This window comes from Thermomyces dupontii (genome assembly GCF_041956625.1).
Source record: "Thermomyces dupontii strain NRRL 2155 unplaced genomic scaffold VTN31scaffold_2, whole genome shotgun sequence".
NCBI classification, from domain to species: Eukaryota; Fungi; Ascomycota; class Eurotiomycetes; order Eurotiales; family Trichocomaceae; genus Thermomyces; species Thermomyces dupontii.
Genome location: NW_027192308.1, coordinates 417609 through 440604, shown reverse-complemented (window position 1 = coordinate 440604; position 22996 = coordinate 417609). Strand labels below are relative to the sequence as shown.

The following is a 22996-nucleotide window of genomic DNA, read 5'->3' as shown; positions in this document are numbered from 1 at the left end:
GAGTAATGCACAATGTTGAAGGAGTGGATGGCTGAGTGGCAAAAGTCATCCCTGTTAAGCACGCAGGAGTTTTGTCTAGGAGTATACGCATGGACATGTGGCTGTTGCAGCGACAGGGCGGGCATGACGAACATTGGAAAAGTCACGACTGTTTCCATGGGCTGTATGTCAACTCCTGGGCTGTGTTCTCTGAACGATAGTGGTACTACGAGTACTAGTACCTTTGGAGCTGGATAATTATCCATGATCGTATTACTTGTAAGCCTTGGAGTAGACAAGGCAGAGAGTAATCATCAAAGAACATGATGATCCAGCCAAGGGTGTGTTATCAGTAGTAATAGTTTCGATCGATCTACATTGCTCACATCTCCCCGGGTTGCTATGCTATGCTCATACCCGTACGAGTACGACTGCGAGCACAGAGGTGCCCAAGTTACCTTCCATATCTCAGTTACACACGAGAACTTGAATCACGTGGCGCGCGTTACCGACTTTCGATTCGATCCTCGGATAGTTAGGTTATATACATACAGTACCTAATCAACCAAAATCAGGATCGATTGGTTCCCAGCGTTTTCCTAAGCCTGCAGTTAACCAACATGCGGAAATATTTCTGGTTGAAAAGTGCGGTTATAATCCTTCTGCTTGGAGTTGATGAGCCTGACTAAAGTCACTGGACGGTCCTCGTACTGATGTACATGCTAGTTACATATGAGTACGAGTACAGTTACGTAAGTAGCCAGGGGAAAGACCGAAAAAGTATACCACGTTTTCAGGTACGGAGCGGTTCTCATTCATTTCGCATCGATCCAGTATACCTTACCATGATGAATTGACGATATTAGAAGAAGGCATGACTTGAACGAGAAAGCAATCGCGGGTTACTCTTTTACTGTACGTGGGTTTGGACTTGGCAACTGGACTTGGGCAACAGCCTCATGGGCCAAGATTGACGGCGTCTTCGACGGTCTGGGTGCACTGCTCAGAGAAACTGAGGCGCCAAGTGATCTCTGTAGAGCGGCCAAAGCGGGCCAGAGATTCGATCAGACTTACCTATGTGGGTTTAGGTTAACTAAGGCCAGGGCGCCTTTCTCAGAGATCTGATTTGGTTCTCCGCTCCGCCTGGTTCACCAATTCAGCGATCTCCAGCCCGGAATCTTGAATCTTTCTCTGACTACCGTTGGTCTCTTTTCGACCTTGAAAATTCCTTTCCTCTTCAGAAGCTCCTGTCATTCATTCATTGCTTTGTACTTGATCTGGTCTCTCGTTTCGGAGGTACTCGCTGTGGACGCTGTCGGCGGAGAGGATTGAATAGCACTGACATTATCTTCCGTTTACCAGCGAGATCCAGCCACACAGCATGTCCGCTCAAGGATACTATCAGCAGCCGGGTCCTGAGTACCCTCAGCCTGCGTACGCGCATTGACCCTTTTCTCGAGAACCCAAGTCAATCGCTAATTTTTTGATCAAATCATTCAGTTACGGCGGCCAACCACCGTACCAAGGTCCTCCCCCGCCCCAGGGTTACTATCAGCAACCCGCACCGAACTATCCGGTAATCATAACCATATGACATTGGGAATAGCCCAGGCTATTCCCCCGTGTAGCGGAGTGGCTGACTTGAGGACAGCAACAACCGCCACCGGAGCCTCAACGAGGGAGTAAAGACCGTGGCTGTCTGGCTGCATGGTGAGTCATCTTGGACTCTTTTCTTTGTGCGTCGCTTCATGAAGCAACATCATTGCTAACGATGCTCTTTCCAACCAGCCTTGCCACGCTCTGTTGCTGCTTCCTCTGCGAAGAGACTTGCGAATGCTGCCTCGAGTGCCTTGAGTGCTGCTTCTAGACGGCAGTCAAACCGGATTTGCCCAGCCGTCCCTTGTGCGCATACCCTATATATTGATGGGATTGATTTGATGGGATCGATCATGACTGATACCTCTCTTCGGTGCGGCCTTTGTAATTGTTGCATGTGTTGCAATATTGCACCTGAGTCATAACGGTTTTCGACTTTCGTGGTTTGGATGCGGCGAGAGTCTTTTTTCTTTTCTTTGTTTTTCTTCCGATACCTAATACAATATGTTTTTTGTTGAATTTGACGAGTAGGATTACCCAGTCGAAACCAGTTATCGCAGTCCATGTGCAAGCTTGTTGGTGGCCGCCACAGTGTTGGGAGTGGCGGAGACCGCCTCAAGTCGCCATCGATGACATTATGTCGCCATCATTGGGGAGTATAAAACTTCCCTCTACTAACTTTGGTCTTATCAGAGCATAGTATCAAGCTTGAACTTTACTTTCGACCCTTTTTGCTCCATTTGAACAATTTCCCAACCTTCAACATTGATTGTCCGACCCGCGAAAATCCAGCAGACACCGCAGCATCTTTTACCATGAAATCACCTCATCCCGGCGACTTCAACCAGCCCTCCGAACGGGTGTTCCGCAGCGTCGAGCGCGAAGACGATGTGAATGTTTCTCGGGACGATCCACACACCACGGACCGTGTGACCACAGGGCGTGGTCGTTCCGCGACCCGAACGCGTGCCTTTGGGGAACCCCGTCGTCGACCCACGGTATCCAGATCGAGGAGCCGGAGTTCTGGAAGTGCGTCAAGACGCCTGGCGGGGTCGAGAAGCAGGAGTAAGATGCGCAAGTCGAGCCAGGGGAAGCCGGATTATCGGATTTACTATTACTGATTTTTTTTTTTTGTTCCTCCTTCGAATTGCGCCTGGCGGAGCCGGAGTCCGCTTCGATGCCATTGTCCATGGTACCAAGATTGCGCGTTCGTGGCATCATGTATATCTGAACGAACTTCATAGGTCGTTATGATGGATCGTACAATGAAGAGACTCGAAAAGAATTAATTAATTGATTGATCTCATTACGATTAATATCCATACAACTGTTGGAACATTTCAGACGCAAATCCCATCGGACAATCTGGACCATGCTTGTACACAATCTGGAATCATTGAAAGTAAAGCAAGAAATGATGACTGACCAATTTCAATCGAACAATCAGGATAACAATGAAACAAAAAAAAAAAAAAAAAAAAAAAAAAAAAAAAACAAAAACCTTCCGAAACCAATCTTAGCTCGATGGCCATAAACATTGTGACGAAGTTGAAAGTATCTCGCAGCTTGGATGAGAAGTTCGGCCGCTACACTCAGCGTCAGCTGAGTCTCGCGGACTACATTCAACACTTGGCCTTTCAGTTTTTTCAACCTGGTGTTTTCTTTCTGTTGTCGACAGCGCATCTCTGCGGCGGGGCGTTGGAGTTGAGTCGGGGTTTCGATCTTGAGCCATCCGGAGTCATCTGGGGTTATAATCAATGGGAGATTTGTCTCTTTCGGGAAGACCATCGGCTGCCGACAGCTCAGGTCGAAGTGTAACTTGACCGCCGGTTGACTGGTTGTTCGTGTAGATTCCTCCAGCAAGACCCAGTCGTCGATTCCTGCTACCGGCTCGTGGAGCACCTCCCAGACCCCAATCTCCGGGGCCTCCGTGGCCTCCTGCCAGCGGACAGTCCTTGGTGGCTTCTGAGTCTGATGGTAGATAGTATGCACTGGTGAAATAGTTGTTGACGTTAGACAAAGACCATCACCAGCTTGGGGACATGAACACGCACTCAACCAGTTGTAGTAGATAGCAGTTGTCGCAACGAAACTGGACACCAAAAGACCCGAACCGCCGATCGGCTTCGATGGCTTCACAGTGAGCACGTCGTTCACAAGTTTGTGAGCTTCTCCCCCGAAGGTCCCTTCAGGACTGACAATGGGTTGTGGTTCTGGTTGATCGTTCGAGTTCTCAGAGGACATCATATCACATTGCCACGTCATAGTGTAGTTAATCTCAACTTTGGGCGGACTGGCCAAATATGATTGGGAACGAGGCAGCTCGAAGACCCGGAACGGCGTAAGGACCAGCTTGCACAAGCCGGAGAAGACCATTTTGTCTGTCGTTGGTTGTGTGTGAGATCGAAAAAACTTGTCTCAACGTCGAGGTGGCGAGCGTGGTCTGCCTTGAAGGCGCTTGAAGGAAGAAAGCTGTGATGATGAGGATGATATGGAAAGCTTTGTTGAGTGGAAGAGTGTCTGAACAAGTTGTGGTAGCGAGGAGGATGATTTGGAGAGCTCTGCTAAGGAGTTGAAGAGGAAGAAGTCAAGATCGAGGAGACTTGAAGAGGATGCTTAAATATCCTCGTTTGGCAAAGAGACGCGCTCAACGTCCAATAAAAGACCTCTTGTGAACTTTCCATTTACGGATCTCTGCGCACATTACCGCCAGAATCCTGATAACAGGACATTGTGCACATTCTTCATTGGTACTTCTGGTCGGAAGCTTCCGTCTACATGTAGTAACTGTGCGCTTGATCTCGGTCAGGGCCTGCTACAATACCGGGCCAAAGAACGTGTTCGATAGTATCGAATAGCCTTGATGCATTTGCGGAGTGCAAAATTCTTTACAGAATCAGTCTCGTCAGTCGAAATAGCATGAACAGCTTTCGGTACTTTTGACGGATACAGCCAGTCAAGAGTATCTGCTTACCGGTTCTCGTTTGGCCAAGTATTTGCGTTGACGGGGTTTTTCCAATATAGCTTGCCGACTACTCGAGATAGTACTGATATTCCTGGCTGAGCCTGAGCGCGGTTGGAGCCAGCCAAGCTAGATGGTCAACAGCTTCCAGAGTAATTCGCCTTTGAGATTATCAATATTATGACTTGGTTGGCAGGTCGCAAAGACTGATTGCTTGTTGTGAAATTGACACTAACCCTAACCCTAGTAGGCGCTCATTATCGACTAAGAATTGCTTTGTCGTCAAGTTGTGGTAGCTGGAAGTGGAGTGTCGATAATCAAGTAAGTTATTCACCAGCAAGTCTGTATCTGTGAAAGTCGACTTGACGCAGCAAGCATGATCCTGTTTTCACGTTGCAAGTGACACCAGCCGTAACTACTGTCAATATGGCTACAGTCTTCATCCACCAACCCATTTTGCACATCAACTGTTTTTGCCCTGTGAGTTGTTGCTATGCAGTCTCAATAACTGTACTAGGTGTAGTACCCTGATATTTATCAAGATCAACTAGCTGTGGTTGGCCAGCAAAAGTGCAATGTTTCTAGGGCATAATGAATCACGTGATGTAGGTAATCACAGGCCGCCCAGAGTCATGTTCACAGCTCGGCAGCCATTTCGGATGGGCTGGCGAACAGCCCCAATTACTCACCTGGGATATTCAAACTGTAGAAAGGATTGTGTACAGTAGAGGGCAGATCCATGAGGCAGCTACGTATTACTTACTGTATACCTAACTGGCAGATTGTCGAACCGTGATGGGGCATCACCTTTCAGTGTTGTAATTTTAAAAACTTACTAGTTATTCTATGAATCAATAGTAGGCCTACTATTGAGAGCAGTAGTACCTAATCGTTGCAACACACAAACCTAGAGCAGAAGCTACTATTTCATTGAGATCCATCGTCTCTGATAATCATAAACAGTAGCGGGTTCTTCCAGCATCATCGACCAAGCCATTGATGTATTGTCCGTACGAGGTGCTGCGCAGCAACGAATTGAGAGTTTGTGTATTAAGAGGTCAGAGGGAGCGGTTCTGCGACATCTATGGGAGTTGCTTTTGTACATGCGAGCTAGGTAGCTATAGTTATGTCTTGGGAGTTTCATCTTCGAGATTGGGTCACATTCATGAACACCATGGACATCACATTGTTCCGCCACGCGTCCTTGTAGGCCCTGTCCTAGAGTTGCGAATTTCGCTGCGTGTTCGTGTATGAGTAGTCGGGGTATGGCTGGTCCAGACTTGCAAGTCCACCGCGGTCGGCCAACACGAGATAGGCAACGTCGAAGGTAAATGTTCCTTCGCTAGTATGCCTGGGAAAGGTAAAGTCGAGCATCAGATTCGTGTCGACTGATCGAGATTCCGGCTCGATAAAAAGATAATCTTCCACATGGAGTCCCCAGCGGGGCACTATGATAGCGGAATCCGTCCGATTCCTCTTTCTTCATGTCGACAACTATACCTTCGACTGCAGGGTCGTCGTTTTCTAGGATATTTATTGCTCTTCATGATGCGGAAAGCATCGACTGGGTGTGGTTGGTCATTGTTCGGCGCAGTCTCATTAGGCTGCCGAGTCGGCATAAAGGAGAGTGGGCCATCGCGAAACAGAAACCGTCCGATTACATGTCTATAGCCTTGTCAGTTTCCAGGGTCACTTGTCGCCAATTGCGCAATGGAGCCGTATCATGACACGGCAGATGCTGTGATCGCGCTTGCAAAACCATCCCTCAGGTCACTGAGAAGGATCAAAGGAGCGCAAGGCGTAGGCGTATGAAGATTTAGACTGGCGAGCGATGTGCTCAGGGGAGTTGAACAGCACTTCACTTCCACCGCGCATGTACTTCCTCACAGCGACCGCCGCTGCAATCATATCCGAGACATCGACAGCATCTAGATCGCTGTAGATCACCACTATGGCGGCTACTCTCAGGGAACGGAAACAAGATGGAGAGGACTTCTTGGAACACGGGTCTATTCGAACTGATAGCTAGTATTGGAATTTTGTCCCTAAGATTTCATCGCAGACTGTTGAGCTTTCACGAAACTATGGAGAAGTTTGATTTTGTTGAGTTCCGGGAGAAACTGAGGTTTCAAGTTGGCACATCCAATGTATATTCAAACTTCTGCTCTCGCTCTCTGTTCAATATATTGGACCTGCATGGAGTTCTCATGTCAAACTCATGGATCAGATCGCGACTCATAGTTATTTTTTGCGAACTAATCTTGATCTATGGCATCAACTAGTATTGGTCACCCCCATAGTTGCAAGACCTAACAAGTCGAGCAGAATGTGTTGATTATCGGATCGCAGTCACTCTTTGGGTACCTTTCTCACGTCTATTGTGTTTCGTTTGTCTAAACGATGTACATAAATCAAGTTCACTCCCACCCACATAGATGGGTAAGCAGACTCAGAGAAGCTAACATTAGTCTTACTGTCGGCGTCTATTTCCTCTGATACTTGTGACATGCTACATAACCTGCCATGATTCAACAGAATGAATCTACTATGAAGCACTCCAACCCTGTGCTTTGAGTTCAATCACAAAGTGAGACCACAGTTTGGTCTTCTGAGGATGTATTGTACTAGCCTACTACTGCACCTGCCAGCAACGGAGTAGTATTGATTACTTCCTGATGATGAGAGCTTGACTTCCATGAAGGCGGAGCCTGATGATCGCATGTTGCTTACATAGATGGATTGATATGCACCTACTACTGTGAAGTGTGTTAGTTCAACACCGCCCAATTGCGGATCGCATGGGTGAAGAAACTTAGGTACCTATCTCCATGAGCATCATTCAAGCTCCGTCATCATCAGACAACTCTGGCTCGACAGACACGAACCCTATTTAATAACCCAACCCTAATTAGTAACCAATTGAACATACAGACTAGCCTAACAGTTTCAATCATTCAGTTGCTACATGGAACCGCTTGTGTTCCAACTGTGTCTTTATTATCGTGTTGGAATAAGTACTCCGGACTCCATGCTTACTCGTCCAGGACGGTAAAAATTGGAGTAGAAGACGATTCATATTGATCAGTCTCAGTGCTAGTAGCCTATTTCGCTGGCCAAGTAATCTGACGCGAAATGTTGCCCTGCATCAGTGCATAGCCTCAGTCCCCGCACGGAGGAGGCTATCACGAGCGAAAAGCTCGTATGTTAGTACTTACTAGATGTATTTGTAGTCAGCGCTATGTCTCAGTCGCAACTCAAAAAAAAAAAATAGTGGCCAAGAACAAGAAGAGCCGCATCACATCCATCATCCATCCGCAGCAGCAGCAGCCAGCCAATTAATTAACTGCGGAGGCCAGGCTGTTCAGCTGGCATATGCCAGGGCCAAGAACGCTCTAGACTCCTTCTGGCACTCCATCAAACAAAGCTAGTCGTTGATACTGTGCCGACCAAACACGATTCTCCCAGTTACTCCTTTGCGGAGTGGTAACTTTGTCCATAAGTGGTGGTCAAATCGAGGATTAGAACATAGAACTGAAAAGGTTAGGTAGATGCTCATCCATTCGTCTCAATCAAGATTTTCGATCTTGATCTGATCTATACGAATTTCTCGTATGATGACCGGGGTGAGAGAACCGTACTGAGCTAAGTGGTAACCCCAAGAGTCAAGAGTCCAGGCTCTCAAAGTTTGAATTCAGGACTTGTGAAAGTGATCGACAAAAGGTGAAAATGTGGCTTGTGAGGCACCAAATCATAACTATGGAGCCCAACCAGAAACGCGCAGTTGAGATGGAAGTTTAACTTCAAGGAATGAAAGGCCTTGTTCAGCCTTATTGCTTTTTGTTGATGCCATCTGCTCAATCAGAAAACGGAAACTTCAAGCAATGATCTACGAACCTTCCTACAATTCATCATGCATGGGCAACAAGGACTCGACAACGTCCGGCGCACAGAGCAGACAAGAACTCTGTGGTATAACTATATGCCACAACCCAAATCTCCCTCAAAGCTCGAAAAACCCTAAATCTCTCCATGCGCTCGTGGAAGCTCAACCTCTTGCGGTGAAATCGTAGAGACGAGTTTTCATATCCCGGTTCAAGGGGCCTCCAGCCCAAGAGCACACTCTCTCCTGGATTTTTATCTCTTGGTACAGTCACCATGGCGGTGACTCTCAGTGATCTCAGTGTCGCCGATGTTTCGGGTATGATTGCAGCGGCGGTCGCAGTGAGTAAGTAAAACACAGGATGTGGGTGAAATGCCGTACAAGTTAGATATCTGACAACATGGATTGCGCCAGTCCAAATCTTCATACCCCTAGCGCTGCCTGTAATCCTTCTTGGTGTCCTGAGAGAAGAACATTCAAGTGCAACAACAACGTCTGCTGTGTCATGGTATGCTGTCATCCTACAGCCGGAATAATCCATGATTGATGTGACTTACGAGGCTGCAGGTCTGTGATCGGACGATTTTTACATGCTTCGCGATGGCCGACTCTCCTTTATGCCGATTCGGCAGCGATTCGGGGAGTTCCAGGGCACATTCTGTTCATTACACGAATGAAGACCATCCTCGCCTTGCTGACTGCGATTGCGGCCGTGGTCACTCCGCTTGGGCTCTATCAAACGATCGTCGAAGACGACGAATGGACGGAGAACGTCTCATTCCATTATATCGCGGACCGGTCCCAATTTGGCTTCGGAACGCCACCCCGTATCGATCTACCCTGGAGCCGCGTTTGCGGATTCTTTGTCCCAGTTGAGTGCCCGAACTCGTTCAGCAACATAACCACATACTCCAATGAAACCACCTTTACCTCTGAGGTCGAATACCATGACACCCATGTGCCACAATATGTCATTGACGCTTTCCAAAGCGGTCTTGAGAACCAGGAAGACTCCGTTTCCAGCATATTTGATATCCAAGCGAGATCCTATTCATGGGAATTGACCGATGACGATCACAAAGGAACCTCACCCGACAATGGCCAGCCATACCCGATCGATTCTTTCCGCATGATTGAGAGCAATATCCTGGCTGACGACTATCTTGCAGTTGAAGGCCTCGTTGTCGACATGAAGAATGGAGGAATCGGCTTCCGCAACCACAGTGCGCCGCCGAGTACTCCCTATGGAAGCACGTGGTCGGAAGATCTTCTCTTCATCGAGCCGGAATCTCAATGTGTCGACACGAATTTGACGCTCGACTTTAGCCTCCCTAAAAGTTATAGAGAGAAAACCGTCGGCGAGTCCTATACTAACCTCGTGTTGACCGACCGCGGCGGATTTGCGAATTTGAACCTGACATACCCCAACTATTCACTGACGAATACGCAGCGGAATCCACAACTCTGGGATAGGGCATACAAGGGTGCCTGGCTGAACAATGTCTTATCCATGTTTTTTCTGAACGTGACGAATCCCAGAAACGTCAGTGTTCCGGATTCTAGGGCATTCACTTACTTGAACTCGCATGTGGGAAAGAAGTTCCCGTTGATGTCCGAGAGCGGTATTCAGCGGGCCCCTCTTACCCTCAACGTGAATGGAATGGCAATCAGCTCCACGTATGGATACTACCTGCAAAGCTTGGATGACGGGGTCGAACCCTATAATTCCACAATAACAAATTTCACTTCTCCTGAAAAGGCGCTCTACGAAAACCCCTTCAACATCGACAGTTCCAACTTCTCCACAATCAGTAAGTCGACGTGGATGGCATGTGAACTTCGTTGTCTAACAAAACACCACAGGTTATCTGTGTTCCGGTAAAGCTGGGCAGGATGACGCTAATCTCGACAACTTCGTCGCTGGCTGTGGAATGGTGTATGGTGCCCCAAGCAGAACGGACAGCAATTCATCGTCGATCGTTTTTGAACCCGGCAGCCACTGGTCAGTTCCAATGTACTCCTGCATCATAACGGCGAAGGCGACGATCAAAAGGGTGACGTTCCAATTCAACGGGACCGATGATTTGTCCGGCCTCAAGGTCGCCGAGATCAACAACAAGGTCTACCCAGACGAAGAATCGAAGCCCCTTTGGGGAGTCGAGCGCTCGGACAAGAAACTTGCCGATGTCAACCTCCTATGGGGCTTGATTTCCAGCCCCGATCAAGGCAACATCAGCTTGCACACACTGCGACATGAGTCGCTGTATCTTCCAGGATACGAAATTGGTCACCCATTTTCCACCTCCGGTGGCACCGAGAATCTCCCAGGAGCTGATTTCTACATCAAGGGGATCACGTCTGTGTTGAGTAGGAGAGGTCTGGATTTTCCCGACTATACAGGACAAATGAATTTGGCCATGTATCGCCGATGGCAGGAGCTTTCCACATCAGCCGAAACCACCGCGAAAATCCTGAACCTGATCTGGACCGATCTGTCGTCCAACGCCGTCGTTGGTACTAGGGGCCTACATGGTGCGAGAAAGCAGGGTCCCTATCTTTCCTCCAATCTGGAGAAACGAGACCCCTCGGTTTCCGAGCCGTCAACCAACCCCCCACGGGTTAAATCCATGCACAGTCGGGTTCGCTACCGTTGGGCGTACGCCGTTCCAGCCTTCATTGTGCTCTTCCTCACTGCCGTCATCGCGCTCGCCACGCTGGTCTTCACCTTCATGGGTCGGGTCAGCATGAGTCGCATGCGTCAGTACCTCAACAAGACGTCCCAAGGCCGGATCCTCACAACCTATTTGTACGGCCAAAAGAGTGAGACGTTTACGCAAGCACCGTCAGCATCCCCCTCGCTGTCGCGGCGTTCAACAAGAAGATGGTTGCAGAACGTGGGCAAGAACCCAGTCACTGTGGCAGAAGGAGCTAACGATTCCCTTGTCATTCATGGGAGCCCACGCGCAACCCTTGCTGCAGAATCCGCCGATGCAGAGCCAACCCTTCCAACCTTTGCTTTTCAATAATAATAATAGTGATGAGAAATGATGTACATAACGGTAGTTAGTTAAGTACTCGGTCAGGCTAACATAGTATTGAAATTGTTTTCCAGGATACTGACTACTAGTACACTTTCCGAACGCTCTCCGCGTCTGACAATGGGAGACAGCAAAATCGAAGATGCTTCTCCTCCATCTTATGCATTCTGCACTGGTCCCTGATTTGCCGAGAGGCCTAGTGAGCCGCAGCAACCACGCGGGTTCTTAGCTCGTTCAGCAAATCATTGTATGCCAGCAACTTGGGCGGTTTTGCTGAGGTCTCATGGATATTCTTTGTGTCGCTGGAGATCACACCATGCCGTTCACCTGAACATGTATCTCCCCTCTCGTTTACCCATTCATGTAAGGGCTCAACAGCTAGGTATTTGTTCGCAACTGGATCCGCTCATGTTCTGATGACGGTTTATTTTTTTCGCATCCCGCGAAACGACTCTCCGCGAGCGGCCCATGAAATGAAAAGTAAGGAAAAAAAAGGAAAAAAAAAAAAAAGATCTTCAGTGAATAGTCACAGACAGTCCCATCGCCGAGTCGATGAAGACTATAAAATGGGAGTTTATCTTTCTCGGAAATCAACCTTCTTTCTTTCTCACAAATTCTCCTCCTCATCGAAAAGTCTGGTGAAGACCAACCAAGATGTCGATGGACGTTTATTTCAGCTTCCAGGAAGATGGAGGCTTGGAAATCACCACGACTCCACCCTCTTCTCGCGTGGACTCCATGGACTTATCGAAACCCCGCGAGGTCGTTGACAGCTTCAATGCCCTCCCTCATTATCTGGATTACCCGGCTCCGCTTAGCAACCGCTGGGTATTCTGCGTGTGGTCTTGCGGCCTCGGCCAACCGGCAGACTTTCTGGTGCTGCTGAATCCCCGCGTGGATTTCGTCCATGTGGACGGGCCGCATACCATTTTGTCTCGTAACGTGATTGAGCAAGGTGTCATTGTGTCCAGGTTGCTGATGGAGAGCTTTGTCAACGGCATGAATACCCATATCAACTGGCAGATTGCAATGGCAATGAGAGACAACAAGCTCCGCAAGAGACGTGCTGATAATCTCGAGGATGATAACGAATTCTTCACCGGCCTCAACGGCTTGTTCATCCAGGACACGGCTCCGGACAAAGTTGCTCCCTGGACCTGGGCATGCAACCAGGGTGAACTGGCCAAGGCTGTTTCTGCAAATTTCGATGCCGAAGCAATCGCTCACAAAAGACTCATCCCTGTTCATCCCATGCTTGAACGCGAGGAGAAAAAGATGGGCGAGGTCCTGTCCGCTCTCAGCAGACTCATTCAATATGCCTTGGCCACGGAGGTCCTACGTCTGCAGACTCTAGTGAACGAGAAGGGTCAGGATGAAGAGCAGAACCAAGGTCCTGACGACCCGGAAGCCGCACGGATGCTGAAAGTCGCATACATCTGTCCCAAATGTGAATGGCGGTCTGAAGTTGACTACCGTCGAAGTATATATCCACACCTGGCTCGCCTGGGATACACGTCGGGTAGCGCACCAGATTCCAATGGCAATGGGGGACATGCCGAAGAGACCGGTGATCCAGAAAAGGATCAAGACGAAGCGAGAGCGAATGGTGATGGCGAGAATGCTGATGAGAATAACGCCGAAGAGACTGGTGATCCGGAAAAGGATCAAGACGAAGCGAGAGCGAATGGTGATGATGAGAATGCTGATGAGAAAAACGCCGAAGAGACCGGTGATCCGGAAAAGGACCAAGACAAAGCGAGAGTGAATGGTGATGATGAGACCTCTAGTAAGAAAAACTCCGAAGAGACCATTGACGCGGCAAAGAATCAAGGTGAAGAGCAAGCCAATGGCGGGGACGAGAATTCTAGTGAGAACACCGAAGAGGCCATTGACGCGGCAAAGAATCAAGGTGAAGAGCAAGCCAATGGTGATGGCGAGAATGCCAACGATGGGGGCGACGAAAGCAATGATCTTACCGGAGCCGGCGAGAACCCTGACAACAACAGCAACAACAATGGCGACGAAAATGACGATTACGATGATGATGACGATCAGATCTTTTTTGATGGAAGAGTCCCGCCCCTTCTCTTTTTCAACACATTTGCCGCTCAAAACCCAGTCGCCTGCCGGGTGGCTGCCCGACTGAATCTGATGTTACCGACCAACGAAGATAATCATATCACTGACATTGCGTAAGTCCTGCCATCACACTTGTTGAATTCCGTGGACACGTACTGAGCAGACCAACAGGTATCCAGTCCGCCGTCTTGTCATTACTGCGCATGACAACTACGAGACCATGGAACTGCTTTTCGGGCCGCACTGGTACTTGTCCATGAAACTTCGGGATATTCTCCGTCGGCATCGCTTGATGGCTATGATGTCCCCGCCGTTCGGCGCTCCAATGTTCGGTCGTTTCCACGCCTGGGACGAGGGCAGTCCATTCAAATATGTCAATGGGCCAACCGGGGAAGAGTATGACCAGCTGATCCAGATTTTCCGTCTGCAATCCTATCTTCGCCGCGAAATGGACTACGAGCGTCGCAAGCCGAGAGAGGCTGAAATCCAGCGGGTCAGAAATGAGCATCTCGAGTCTGTGCATCGCATGACTGCAGACATGCTGATGGACATTGCGATTGATGGGCTGGATCAAAACGTGAACTTGTTCGATGTGTGGAGGTGATGTCTGAAAGGAGATCCTGTGAGAGTTGAAACGAGTTCTGCTTTTGTACTGGGAGGTGGTGGTGGTGGTTGTAGCACTGTAGCTTGTTGCAGGTGAAAAGTTCAGTGAATGACAGTTATGAATGATGATTGATAAGTGCAGCACTCTTTGCTCGATGACTTTGTGCCAAATCTCGACAGACTGCATGCTTACTATCTTGGAACCTTGCGAGTTTATGGTTTCCACTCAGGAAAACCCTAACTCCCATCTGATAGACTACCATCTTCTCAGGGTGATTTCTGGTCTGATACTCAACGAGAGGAATCCAAAGGTCTCTTGAAACAACATCTGCTCCAGATGGACATCATGTTTGAACAAAGGCCCAAGCTGTGCTCAAAACTACTGACATTTCAATGTTCTTCAAATGTTACAGTTCCTGTTTGAATCTGCTGGATGCGCCCAGCCCCAAGCGCTACTCACCCAAAAGACACGGCACACAATTCCCTTTTTCCTAGAGGCAGGTACCTGCCAGGATGGTACGGCATCCATCCCGGATTTTTCCGATTAGGTTAGGTCCCTGAGCGATGAAGTTCGTACTCAACGTCTGTAAGCGTGCGTGCATTGATCCCAAGACACGAGGTAAACGCACAAGATCCATTGGGAAACATCTCTGTGTCATAAATACTGATCAGTCAAGTGAAGTGTCTTGTCAGCCCAACATGATGGCAAAACCCATCTGCACAATTCCGATCATCCGGGTTGCTCTCTGACTGAATTCCAGTACAGAACTCGGATTTTGATCGAGAACTGGAGTCTATTATTATCTATTACATTGTCAGATCATGACTCAGATTACTGTACAGCATGGTATGCCCCCCAAACGCCCATATACGCCGACCTCTAGAGATCTCAACGCCTCAAGAACATTTCTCTTCATGGGATCCACCAATGCTTATGTCGAAAAACTCCATCCTCACGATGCTCGGCACCGCGATCCTCCATGCGACTTCCACTCCAATAGCCCCAGCGCCGACGCGCCTCCCATACATACCACTTTCCAATCTCTTCCGCTTCTTGCACCCATTGCGCCGCTTCCTCGCCGTATCGCTGACGCACTTGCCTTGCCAGTGACTCTCCACCGTTCCAGCCTTGAACTGGGGTTTCCTCACTCGGATCTTGCTCGAGATGCGTGAAGGAATATGGCGAAGACTCACAGATCGGCATCACGTACCGATAAGAGGGATATGCAGCGGACATGATGGAGAGGTGGGTGCCGCCGGGGTTGATGACACCAAAGTGCCAAACTTGCCTGCCATCGCGCTGATGCACCAAGTTGCGAATAAGCGACTGGCCTTCGTACTCGGGAATCAGGTCCCGGGCCACGGAGCTGGATGGCTCATCCAGAGAGTTCGTGGCCTGCAATAAATCGAGAACTGTCGGGACCACCGACAATGGCGAGACTCGTGCCTCCAACTGTATTCTCGGCAGGCGCGGATGGTAAAAGACGAGAGGAATCTGAAAAGTAACGATATGAGTATTCGCATACGTGCCGGTCATCGACGACACACCGTCGCCGACGAAGGAGGCGCCGTGATCTCCCAGAAGGATCAGCAATGTCCTTTCCGCCAAGTCCAACTCTTCAAGCAGATGCAACACGTCTCCCACCCATTCATCTGCGAACTTGATGGTATTGAGATACCGATTGAAAGGCTTGTCTCCTCCAAGCTTGCCCCCAAAGTAATCCATCTGGGGCCCAAACTCATCCGGTGTTGCCCATGGGTGATGCGTGGAAGTAGTCAGGTGCGACAATAACAGTCGCTGGCCTTGTTCTTCCGCATCGAGTAGGGCCTTGCGAATGTATGGCTTCAAAATTCGTTCAGAGTAGCCAAAGTAGTTCAGTTCGGGACCTTCTGGAGGGAACTCAGCATCGGGACTTTGCAACACTTCGCGATCGATGACTTCGTCAAATCCCATTGCTTCCATGAGCTGGTCTTGACGATCCATTGCGCTGGTTGCCGCTTGCATAAAGACGGTTTTCCATGGCAATGTGTTCCAAGAGGAACCAGTATGGTTTTGCGCGTTCATCAGCTTCATGATCTGGGGAAGACATGGCTGGTATATCTCCGCTTCGATTTCTTCCAGGAAGTCTACAGGCAGAGGGTTCACGCCACAATGCGATGAAAGAAGCGATTTCAGCGTAAAAGTGCTGCTGGTGACGGCTCCAACGACGTTGATCCCACCCCGTGTAAAGTTGAAATCCCTGCCGAAACCACCGTCCTGGCCTGTCACTCGCTCTGCGTTGACGGACAGTGTGGACGGATCACCCCGCCGAGATGTTTCCCTGTTGGCATTCTTCCAGGAATTCATCATGTTGTCGTACAAAGAGCTGTCTTTGATCAAGGGGAAGACATCCTTCCGTGTAGATTCCAGGCTCATGATGATCACATGCTTGATTTCCGGACCAGCGGAATCAGAAAGTGCGCTCCGTAGCTCTTCAACCAACGACTCCTCAGAATTGTAAATTTTCAGTGGATCGAGAACGCTGTCATAACCCGGTGGCATATGTTCGAACTTCGCGTCGTCCGAATGATGATGGTCGTTGTCATCAACATAATCATGCGGCGCCTCGCCCGGGCGTAAGTCCGGAAGTAACAGATAACTCGAACCGCGATACCATTTCTCGAATCCGGGCAAGGATTCACGAGGAAGCCATGATGGTCGATCTCGAGTCACCTCCCACCACAACAAACCAGGTTGCCATCCTCGAGAGGTGTTTGTCGGGGCCAACCAATTGGCCCGGTCCACGAGTTTTCTCAGCGGAAATTGTTTCGGTCCATCCGCGGGTGATGGGTCGCACAAGGGACTTCGACGCTGAAAGATCGCCTCGAGCATGGTGAAGGGCAAGGTCCCGCTCATATGACGGTAAGGCTGCGCCGGCCGCACGATGTGGAGAACCGAGACGATCCCTACGACGGTCACGAATTTGATGCGCTTCCAAAGAATGTTTCCCGTCGGTTTCCGCGTTTCGGTCACATCTTCTTCGTCGTCCTCCGGTTGGTCAGCCACGAGTTGATAATGGTCCGCTCGTTTGCACCGTAATCGAAGTCTTCGATAAGGTAGAAGGGCCGCCCACGTCTCGAGCACTTGGCCCGTCCAGTTGTAGAGGGAAGGGGTCAGGAGATACGCAGCGACAGAGAGCACGGTGATCACAACGGACGTCGACATCAACCCTGTGAGCAGCATTCTAATGAACCCTTGCGGTTTCGCGAGGATTTTGCCTAGCATGGACCATCGAATCTCGCCGCCCGTCTCGAGAAAGAGGGCCACCTGGGCGGCGGCGCCGAAAATGATCGGAACACTAAGAAGGGCATTAGCCAAGAAGACAGAGCGCAATGTAAAGGCACAGCATCCGGGCAAACATACCATAATAGTATCGTAGCCGTCAATGAGTACTGAAAGATCAGTCGCGTAAAAAAGATGACGAGCACATCCGGCGTCACAAATGTGGGAAAATACAACACAAACAAGGGCAAGGAGATGCTGAAGAGATGCGAGAACAGATGCAGGAACTTGGCACACAGGAGAGCCAGAATTGTCAGGGCAAAGAGGAATTTCCGGTTCAATACGGCGGCGAGCATGATTGCTCGCGTGAGGCGGCGGCGATGCTGATGGACATCCGCTCAGGCGAGGACGGGGTAAAGGGTTAAGGAGGTAGCAAGATGCACACCATGGACGAAGTAGGAGCCGTTAAAAGAGAAACGAATGAAGAGCAACAACGGCCGACTGAAAGAAAGAAAGAAAGAGAAGCGCAAACTATTAGTTATCTAATTACTACTAAAATGTACAGTACAGCGCCACACATGGACAGAAGAAGAAGCCCGAGGAAGAGAAACCGGTTGGATCTGCGAAGCTCTTTTTTTTTTTTTTTTTCCCGGTTTAAGTACGAGGAACGCGGGATAATTTGGCCGAGGGACAGCCCCGAGCCAACGATCCACCGTGGCGGCCAATAACTTACAGTAGTAGGTCAAGACAAAACTTCAACCCCTGGGACAAACAACATGGGGGTCATTGGTTTGAGGGTTGTAAGTACTCCGTACTCTGCAATGATTGTTTGAACCGCGCTGAATGGTTGTTGTCCATATATAGTACATTCATAGGAAGAAGACATGCATTCATCCACGGCTTCTGCGACCTTTTCCAAGGTAAACTTCTGTTCCCTTTCCGGGCCAGCAGCACGTGGCCGACTTCCTCTGTTGACCTGCGTTTCCCGTTGTGGGAGAACCGACAAGAGGGGGATTGGCCAATGAAGAGGCGGTAATTGCGGGAGGTGGCTATGATTGGGCAGTTTCACAGGTGGGGTCGGAAAACAATAAAAACTTCCCATTTCCGGACTAGCGGCCTTTTGTAACTGGTGATCTTGGGACATGTGGAGTACTGTAGAGTGGAGGCTCTGTCTGAGGCGAGGAGATGCGATAATATCATTGGTTGTAATGCCGGAATGACCTGGCAAGGCAAAAAGCTTGAGTGAAACGTCCCACCCCCACTGACCCACTGGCCACTGGCGGTGGAAGTGGGGACCGGGGAGTGGTTCAGTCACTGGGCTGGAGTCTCTCGACAGTGATCGTTTCACAGTTGGGGGAACAGAGATTGTCCGGAATTTTGTTTTTCCGTTGCGACATTCGCGGAGTCGCGGCCTGCGGCTCTTTTCAGTTTTCACTCAGTTTGGGCTTTTTTTTTAAGATGAAAGAAAGCTTCGTCGATGAAGTAATACGTCCGGAGTATAACACCCCGCACTCATTCTTGCACGCCCCGCCGCTGCCAGGTATAGTCTTCGCCTCCCATCGTGTGATGTTAAAAGGACGAGGACGAGTTTTAGTAGGGTTGGCCTCTGTAACAGCCTTCTGAGCCCGGAGCGACGAACGATTGCCGATCCTTCTTGACGCAGTGGCTCATCTTGAGTACTACTGAATGCTTTCAAGTGTGGTGGGATTCTTATCATTCAACCACTGCATAGTACCGAGTAAAGTACAGTACTTTTCGGTAAGCTGAGTGTCCATTTGTTAAAGGGTATTCTCAAGTTGCACCATAATCTATTCATAGAGTGCGACCGCATAGCCTACCTTGTCTTTTCACTGGACAATTCGAAGTGGTGGGTGAGGCCGTGTTGGCTGCAGGCGACGCCTGCGCCTCATGCACCCTTGCATTCTCGGGCCATTTTGGATTTGGTGCGAGTCAGGTCAGACACGATTGAAAGGTCCGTGCAAACAGAACTTGGTGTGTCAGGCAGAAGGACCGACAAACTGGCCTGATCTGAAGGTTCGGATGATGCAGAAATTCCATTTTGGCTGAATTTGGCAGGGATGCTTCAAGTAACAGCTGAGCGGACATCCATTGTGACCCGAGGTATGATCTCATAATGCTGCTGGATTGTTTCATTCTGTTTACCCCCAAGGCCTAGGTAAGAATCTACAGCTCTCTCTCGGTAGGTAATACATGTAACTCCTCTGTGAAGCTCAGCGAAGCGTACGTGAGGTACTCGTACTTGCAATTGAATCAGTGTGGAAATAAATACTACTGTACTGTATAGTACGCTGTGATCTCTCGAACGAGGAGCTAATGAGATGCAAAACAAGAGAACCAGAACAAAAATGCAAATGCAGGATGCTTTGGGCGGGGGAAAAATGTCGAGTCTTTTCGAAAAAGAGAGTGATGTCGATATGCCTTCCAGGGACGATCCCCAGGGACAATGCCCAGCTGGAAGCTTCCAGTATCACTGTTCCAAGTTTCCCAATTCGACGAGTCATTGTGACTTCCAGCGTCATGTCGCGTGATCGACGCATTGATCATGTTCCGGACAATTGTCTTGAGATGTGGGCTCGCTTGAAGCTGGTTTATTGGGATTCGTCCATCACATATTCAGCGCCACTAAGGCTCCCCGAAGACGAAACGGACGATGCAATTGATGCGGCAGAACTGATCGTTCTGTGAAAAAGAGATGGATGGTCGGGCAGAGTCGGGCCGCTCATGCACGCTGATTCGGACTGTCTCCCCGTCAGGAATGAAATGGTTGGTCTCGAGTCTCTTCTGGGTACCTACACGTGTCTGACTGCCACGACGAACTCTCCTTTCGTCCCTTGCAGAGTGAGCGTGCTCCATGATCTTTGCCACACAGAGCCATGAATAGGCTGCCGTCTTCGACACTGGAACCCGCCGACGATACCAGCGGGATTGACAGAACATGGAAGTCGCTGTTGGATCGCTACGCTCGGCGATATTTGCGGCTCGTCCGGACTCATTGGAAGAGGACATTGTGTGCATCCAGGGGTCATGGAGAAATAGCTGTAACAGTGAAGTCAGGCTTGCTCGAAGTATGGCAGTGCTGGCGAACGCGTTATTTCTTATATCTGGCCGATCAATTCTTCGTGGCTTCGTTCGGGCTCTTCGACAGGCAGCTCGATTGGGTCTAGACTATCAAAAGGAAGAATATAGCTTGCTCGACTGCGAACGAATTGTAATGATATCACGCTTGTCGGCGAATGCGTGGTTTCTTCTGTGTCTTGGTTATGCATGCCCAGAATATTGATAGCATCCGGGACCAGCCCTGCGCCTTCCGCGAGGGAGAGCCTTCCGAGGCAACATATGCCGATGCCACTCCGAGTTCTTCCACACGGCGAGAACATCTGCCACGAGATGAAGAAGTAGATTAGGTCTACTTCGTAGACGATGGGGTTCATGCAGCCAGATAAATGGGAGATATCGCAACTATGAAGCGTCATCTTGACTTGTTCTGTCAAAAACCAAGGAAACTCTCTATAATTACAGAAAGCACGGACCATTCATTCCTCCAAAGAGAAATCGAACTCCTTGAACGCCGTCTTGAACGCTTCGGCGTCACGACTCTCCTCTTCCGTCGACTGAACTGCATCCCTCCAATTAATCCGATCTTCCAGTTGCAACAACTTGGCCATCACACGTCGACCAAACTGGAGATCGAATCGGAAATCCGGGGTCAAAGGAAGAATGAGGGTTTTCAGATTCTTTCCGTCTTCCACGTTGTCCCTCGACGGCTGCCATAGCCATAAACGGAAAAAATCGCCAGGTTCGTTTTCACCGTCTGGCCTCGTCGATCGCTCAAACTTGGGATACGAGAGATTCTCGGCTTCCACTTTGAAAGCAGCTTCAACGAGACCTTTCGTGATTAGATCGGCCGAGACAGGAAGGAACTGCCAATGGATATGAATGCCATTACCCCGGCTGACCTCCCACGTGACGGCACCGAGTTTGCCCCCGGCGCGTGCCTGGAGCATCGCGTGCAGGGCCTCACGGTACCGCTGCATTTCGCGATACGTTGAGACGCGGGTCTCTTGCTCCGTGATAGACGTAAAGGTCGGTGCGTGAACCAGTGGGATGATCAACATATGGCCAGGAAATCCTAATGACGGGTAGGTGTCTGCTGTTGTAAGCGGGCCTTTCGCCGTGGTGACATAGGAATCGTTTCCAATCGAAGTGATTAAATGCGTTGCAATTTCAGGATTCGAAAGGCAGAAGAAGCATTCGCCAGGCCCCGGTGGTGGTCGGCGAGCACGTTTCTGGGGCCGGTAGTGGGCATCATCGCCTCTTGCAAACCGGTGGAAAGTCCCGTCATGAGCGGTGGAGGTCGGACGCTTACGTGTAACGCTTGCCAATGGTGATGCCGTGGCTCCTGCCGGCACAGTAGACGGCAGAGGGGCGTCGGGATCGAAAGTGAAGGCATAGATCCATTTCTCTTTGGCAGCGTTGTTGACTGAGGCCAGGTTGATAAATCTGGTCAAATACTTCGCATCAGAAGCATCTTCAGACTGCAAATGGAAGAATGGCTCTCGCTCAAAGAAAAAGTCCCCTCGAGCCGAGAAATGATATCGAGGTTTCAAGGTCGAGCAGATATCGGCCACGCATTGGACACCATGAGGCACAGTGACACCTTCTGGAATGGGCACCTTTGACCGCTCGAGAATTGATTTCGGCCACTCATTCGTAATCAGAATATCGGCGTTACGGACTCCGTACAACGCCCGTGCGTCCGATTCCGTATAACGAGCGTAGTATCTGTTATTGACCTTGGGGTCACCGGTGTCAGATGTGACTTCACCTCCCAGGGCAGCAATGCGAATTCCCTCCGAAGTCTTCAAAGTGCCTCTCCGACCAATGAGTAAAGATTAGGGCAGACCTCATCGTCGGACTCGATTTTCTCAATGACCCTCGTTGGGATGGGGTGGCTCCCAACGGTGAAGTAAGTTGGCAAGGGAACACTTATATTGCCCTGGAGAAGGGCTGAGATTTGCTTTAGATCCTCTTCTTTCGAGCAATCCCCAAAAAGGTCGCCGGCAACAATGGCAAAAGAAAAGTTTTGTTTAGCCTGCAGTCGGGCAAGTTTCGTGAAAACTTCATTGAGAGCACAATTCACATTGCCAATAACAACACTGTATGACATTTGTCAGCGAAGTTCGGCGAAATCAGCGAGGAAAAGCTTACATTTTGGATAACATGGTGGCGGAGGTGCGCGAGATGCATACCACCACGATAGTAGGTAGGCTAATGGAAGACAGCTGACATTAAGCTCTGGGAACCGGAAGCGATGTCCCTAGTCCTCCGTAACGTAAAAAAGAATTCCAATCTACAGCTAGCACAGCATCGTGGACTGAGTGAAAACCATCAATGGCAGCGACATAGAATAGCTGCATCTGATGTATTTCCGACTGGCAGACTAGCTGGTGCAATGATCTCGAGCTTCCGTAACCTAACTAACTTGCTTGGCATTCTGTGAAGGAGATGAAGTCACGTGACTTGCTTTACTGATTGATTCCTTGTTAGGACTAGCGCATAGATAAGCTTTGATATCA

The 22996-nt window shown here is 49.6% G+C and overlaps 8 protein-coding genes across 8 annotated transcripts; 4 read left to right on the top strand and 4 right to left on the bottom strand.

Annotated features, from left to right (window-relative positions):
* Nucleotides 1–1360: 1360 nt before the first annotated feature.
* On the top strand, nt 1361–1846 carry VTN31DRAFT_2533 (uncharacterized protein; the record flags this gene model as incomplete). Its single annotated transcript, XM_069402712.1, has 4 exons — nt 1361–1413; nt 1480–1555; nt 1631–1689; nt 1768–1846. The coding sequence occupies 4 exons, from the start codon at nt 1361–1363 to the stop codon at nt 1844–1846; spliced, it is 267 nt and encodes an 88-aa protein (XP_069261966.1).
* Nucleotides 1847–3018: 1172 nt separating this feature from the next.
* VTN31DRAFT_2532 (uncharacterized protein) lies at nt 3019–3951 on the bottom strand (the record flags this gene model as incomplete). The annotated part of the gene is made up of 1 exon (XM_069402711.1): nt 3019–3951. The coding sequence occupies one exon, from the start codon at nt 3949–3951 to the stop codon at nt 3019–3021; it is 933 nt and encodes a 310-aa protein (XP_069261965.1).
* Nucleotides 3952–8692: 4741 nt separating this feature from the next.
* VTN31DRAFT_2531 (uncharacterized protein) lies at nt 8693–11443 on the top strand (the record flags this gene model as incomplete). Its single annotated transcript, XM_069402710.1, has 4 exons — nt 8693–8762; nt 8832–8925; nt 8985–10228; nt 10281–11443. 4 exons carry the CDS (start codon nt 8693–8695, stop codon nt 11441–11443), a joined length of 2571 nt encoding a protein of 856 aa, XP_069261964.1.
* Nucleotides 11444–12109: 666 nt separating this feature from the next.
* On the top strand, nt 12110–13651 carry VTN31DRAFT_2530 (uncharacterized protein; the record flags this gene model as incomplete). Its single annotated transcript, XM_069402709.1, has 1 exon — nt 12110–13651. One exon carries the CDS (start codon nt 12110–12112, stop codon nt 13649–13651), a length of 1542 nt encoding a protein of 513 aa, XP_069261963.1.
* Nucleotides 13652–15050: 1399 nt separating this feature from the next.
* Nucleotides 15051–17755, bottom strand: VTN31DRAFT_2529 (uncharacterized protein; the record flags this gene model as incomplete). The annotated part of the gene is made up of 2 exons (XM_069402707.1): nt 15051–17475; nt 17541–17755. The coding sequence occupies 2 exons, from the start codon at nt 17753–17755 to the stop codon at nt 15051–15053; spliced, it is 2640 nt and encodes an 879-aa protein (XP_069261962.1).
* Nucleotides 17756–19477: 1722 nt separating this feature from the next.
* On the top strand, nt 19478–20105 carry VTN31DRAFT_2528 (uncharacterized protein; the record flags this gene model as incomplete). The annotated part of the gene is made up of 3 exons (XM_069402706.1): nt 19478–19520; nt 19576–19599; nt 19846–20105. The coding sequence occupies 3 exons, from the start codon at nt 19478–19480 to the stop codon at nt 20103–20105; spliced, it is 327 nt and encodes a 108-aa protein (XP_069261961.1).
* Nucleotides 20106–20953: 848 nt separating this feature from the next.
* VTN31DRAFT_2527 (uncharacterized protein) lies at nt 20954–21535 on the bottom strand (the record flags this gene model as incomplete). The annotated part of the gene is made up of 1 exon (XM_069402705.1): nt 20954–21535. The coding sequence occupies one exon, from the start codon at nt 21533–21535 to the stop codon at nt 20954–20956; it is 582 nt and encodes a 193-aa protein (XP_069261960.1).
* A 746-nt stretch (nt 21536–22281) lies between these two features.
* VTN31DRAFT_2526 (uncharacterized protein) lies at nt 22282–22642 on the bottom strand (the record flags this gene model as incomplete). The annotated part of the gene is made up of 2 exons (XM_069402704.1): nt 22282–22576; nt 22629–22642. The coding sequence occupies 2 exons, from the start codon at nt 22640–22642 to the stop codon at nt 22282–22284; spliced, it is 309 nt and encodes a 102-aa protein (XP_069261959.1).
* Nucleotides 22643–22996: the final 354 nt, after the last annotated feature.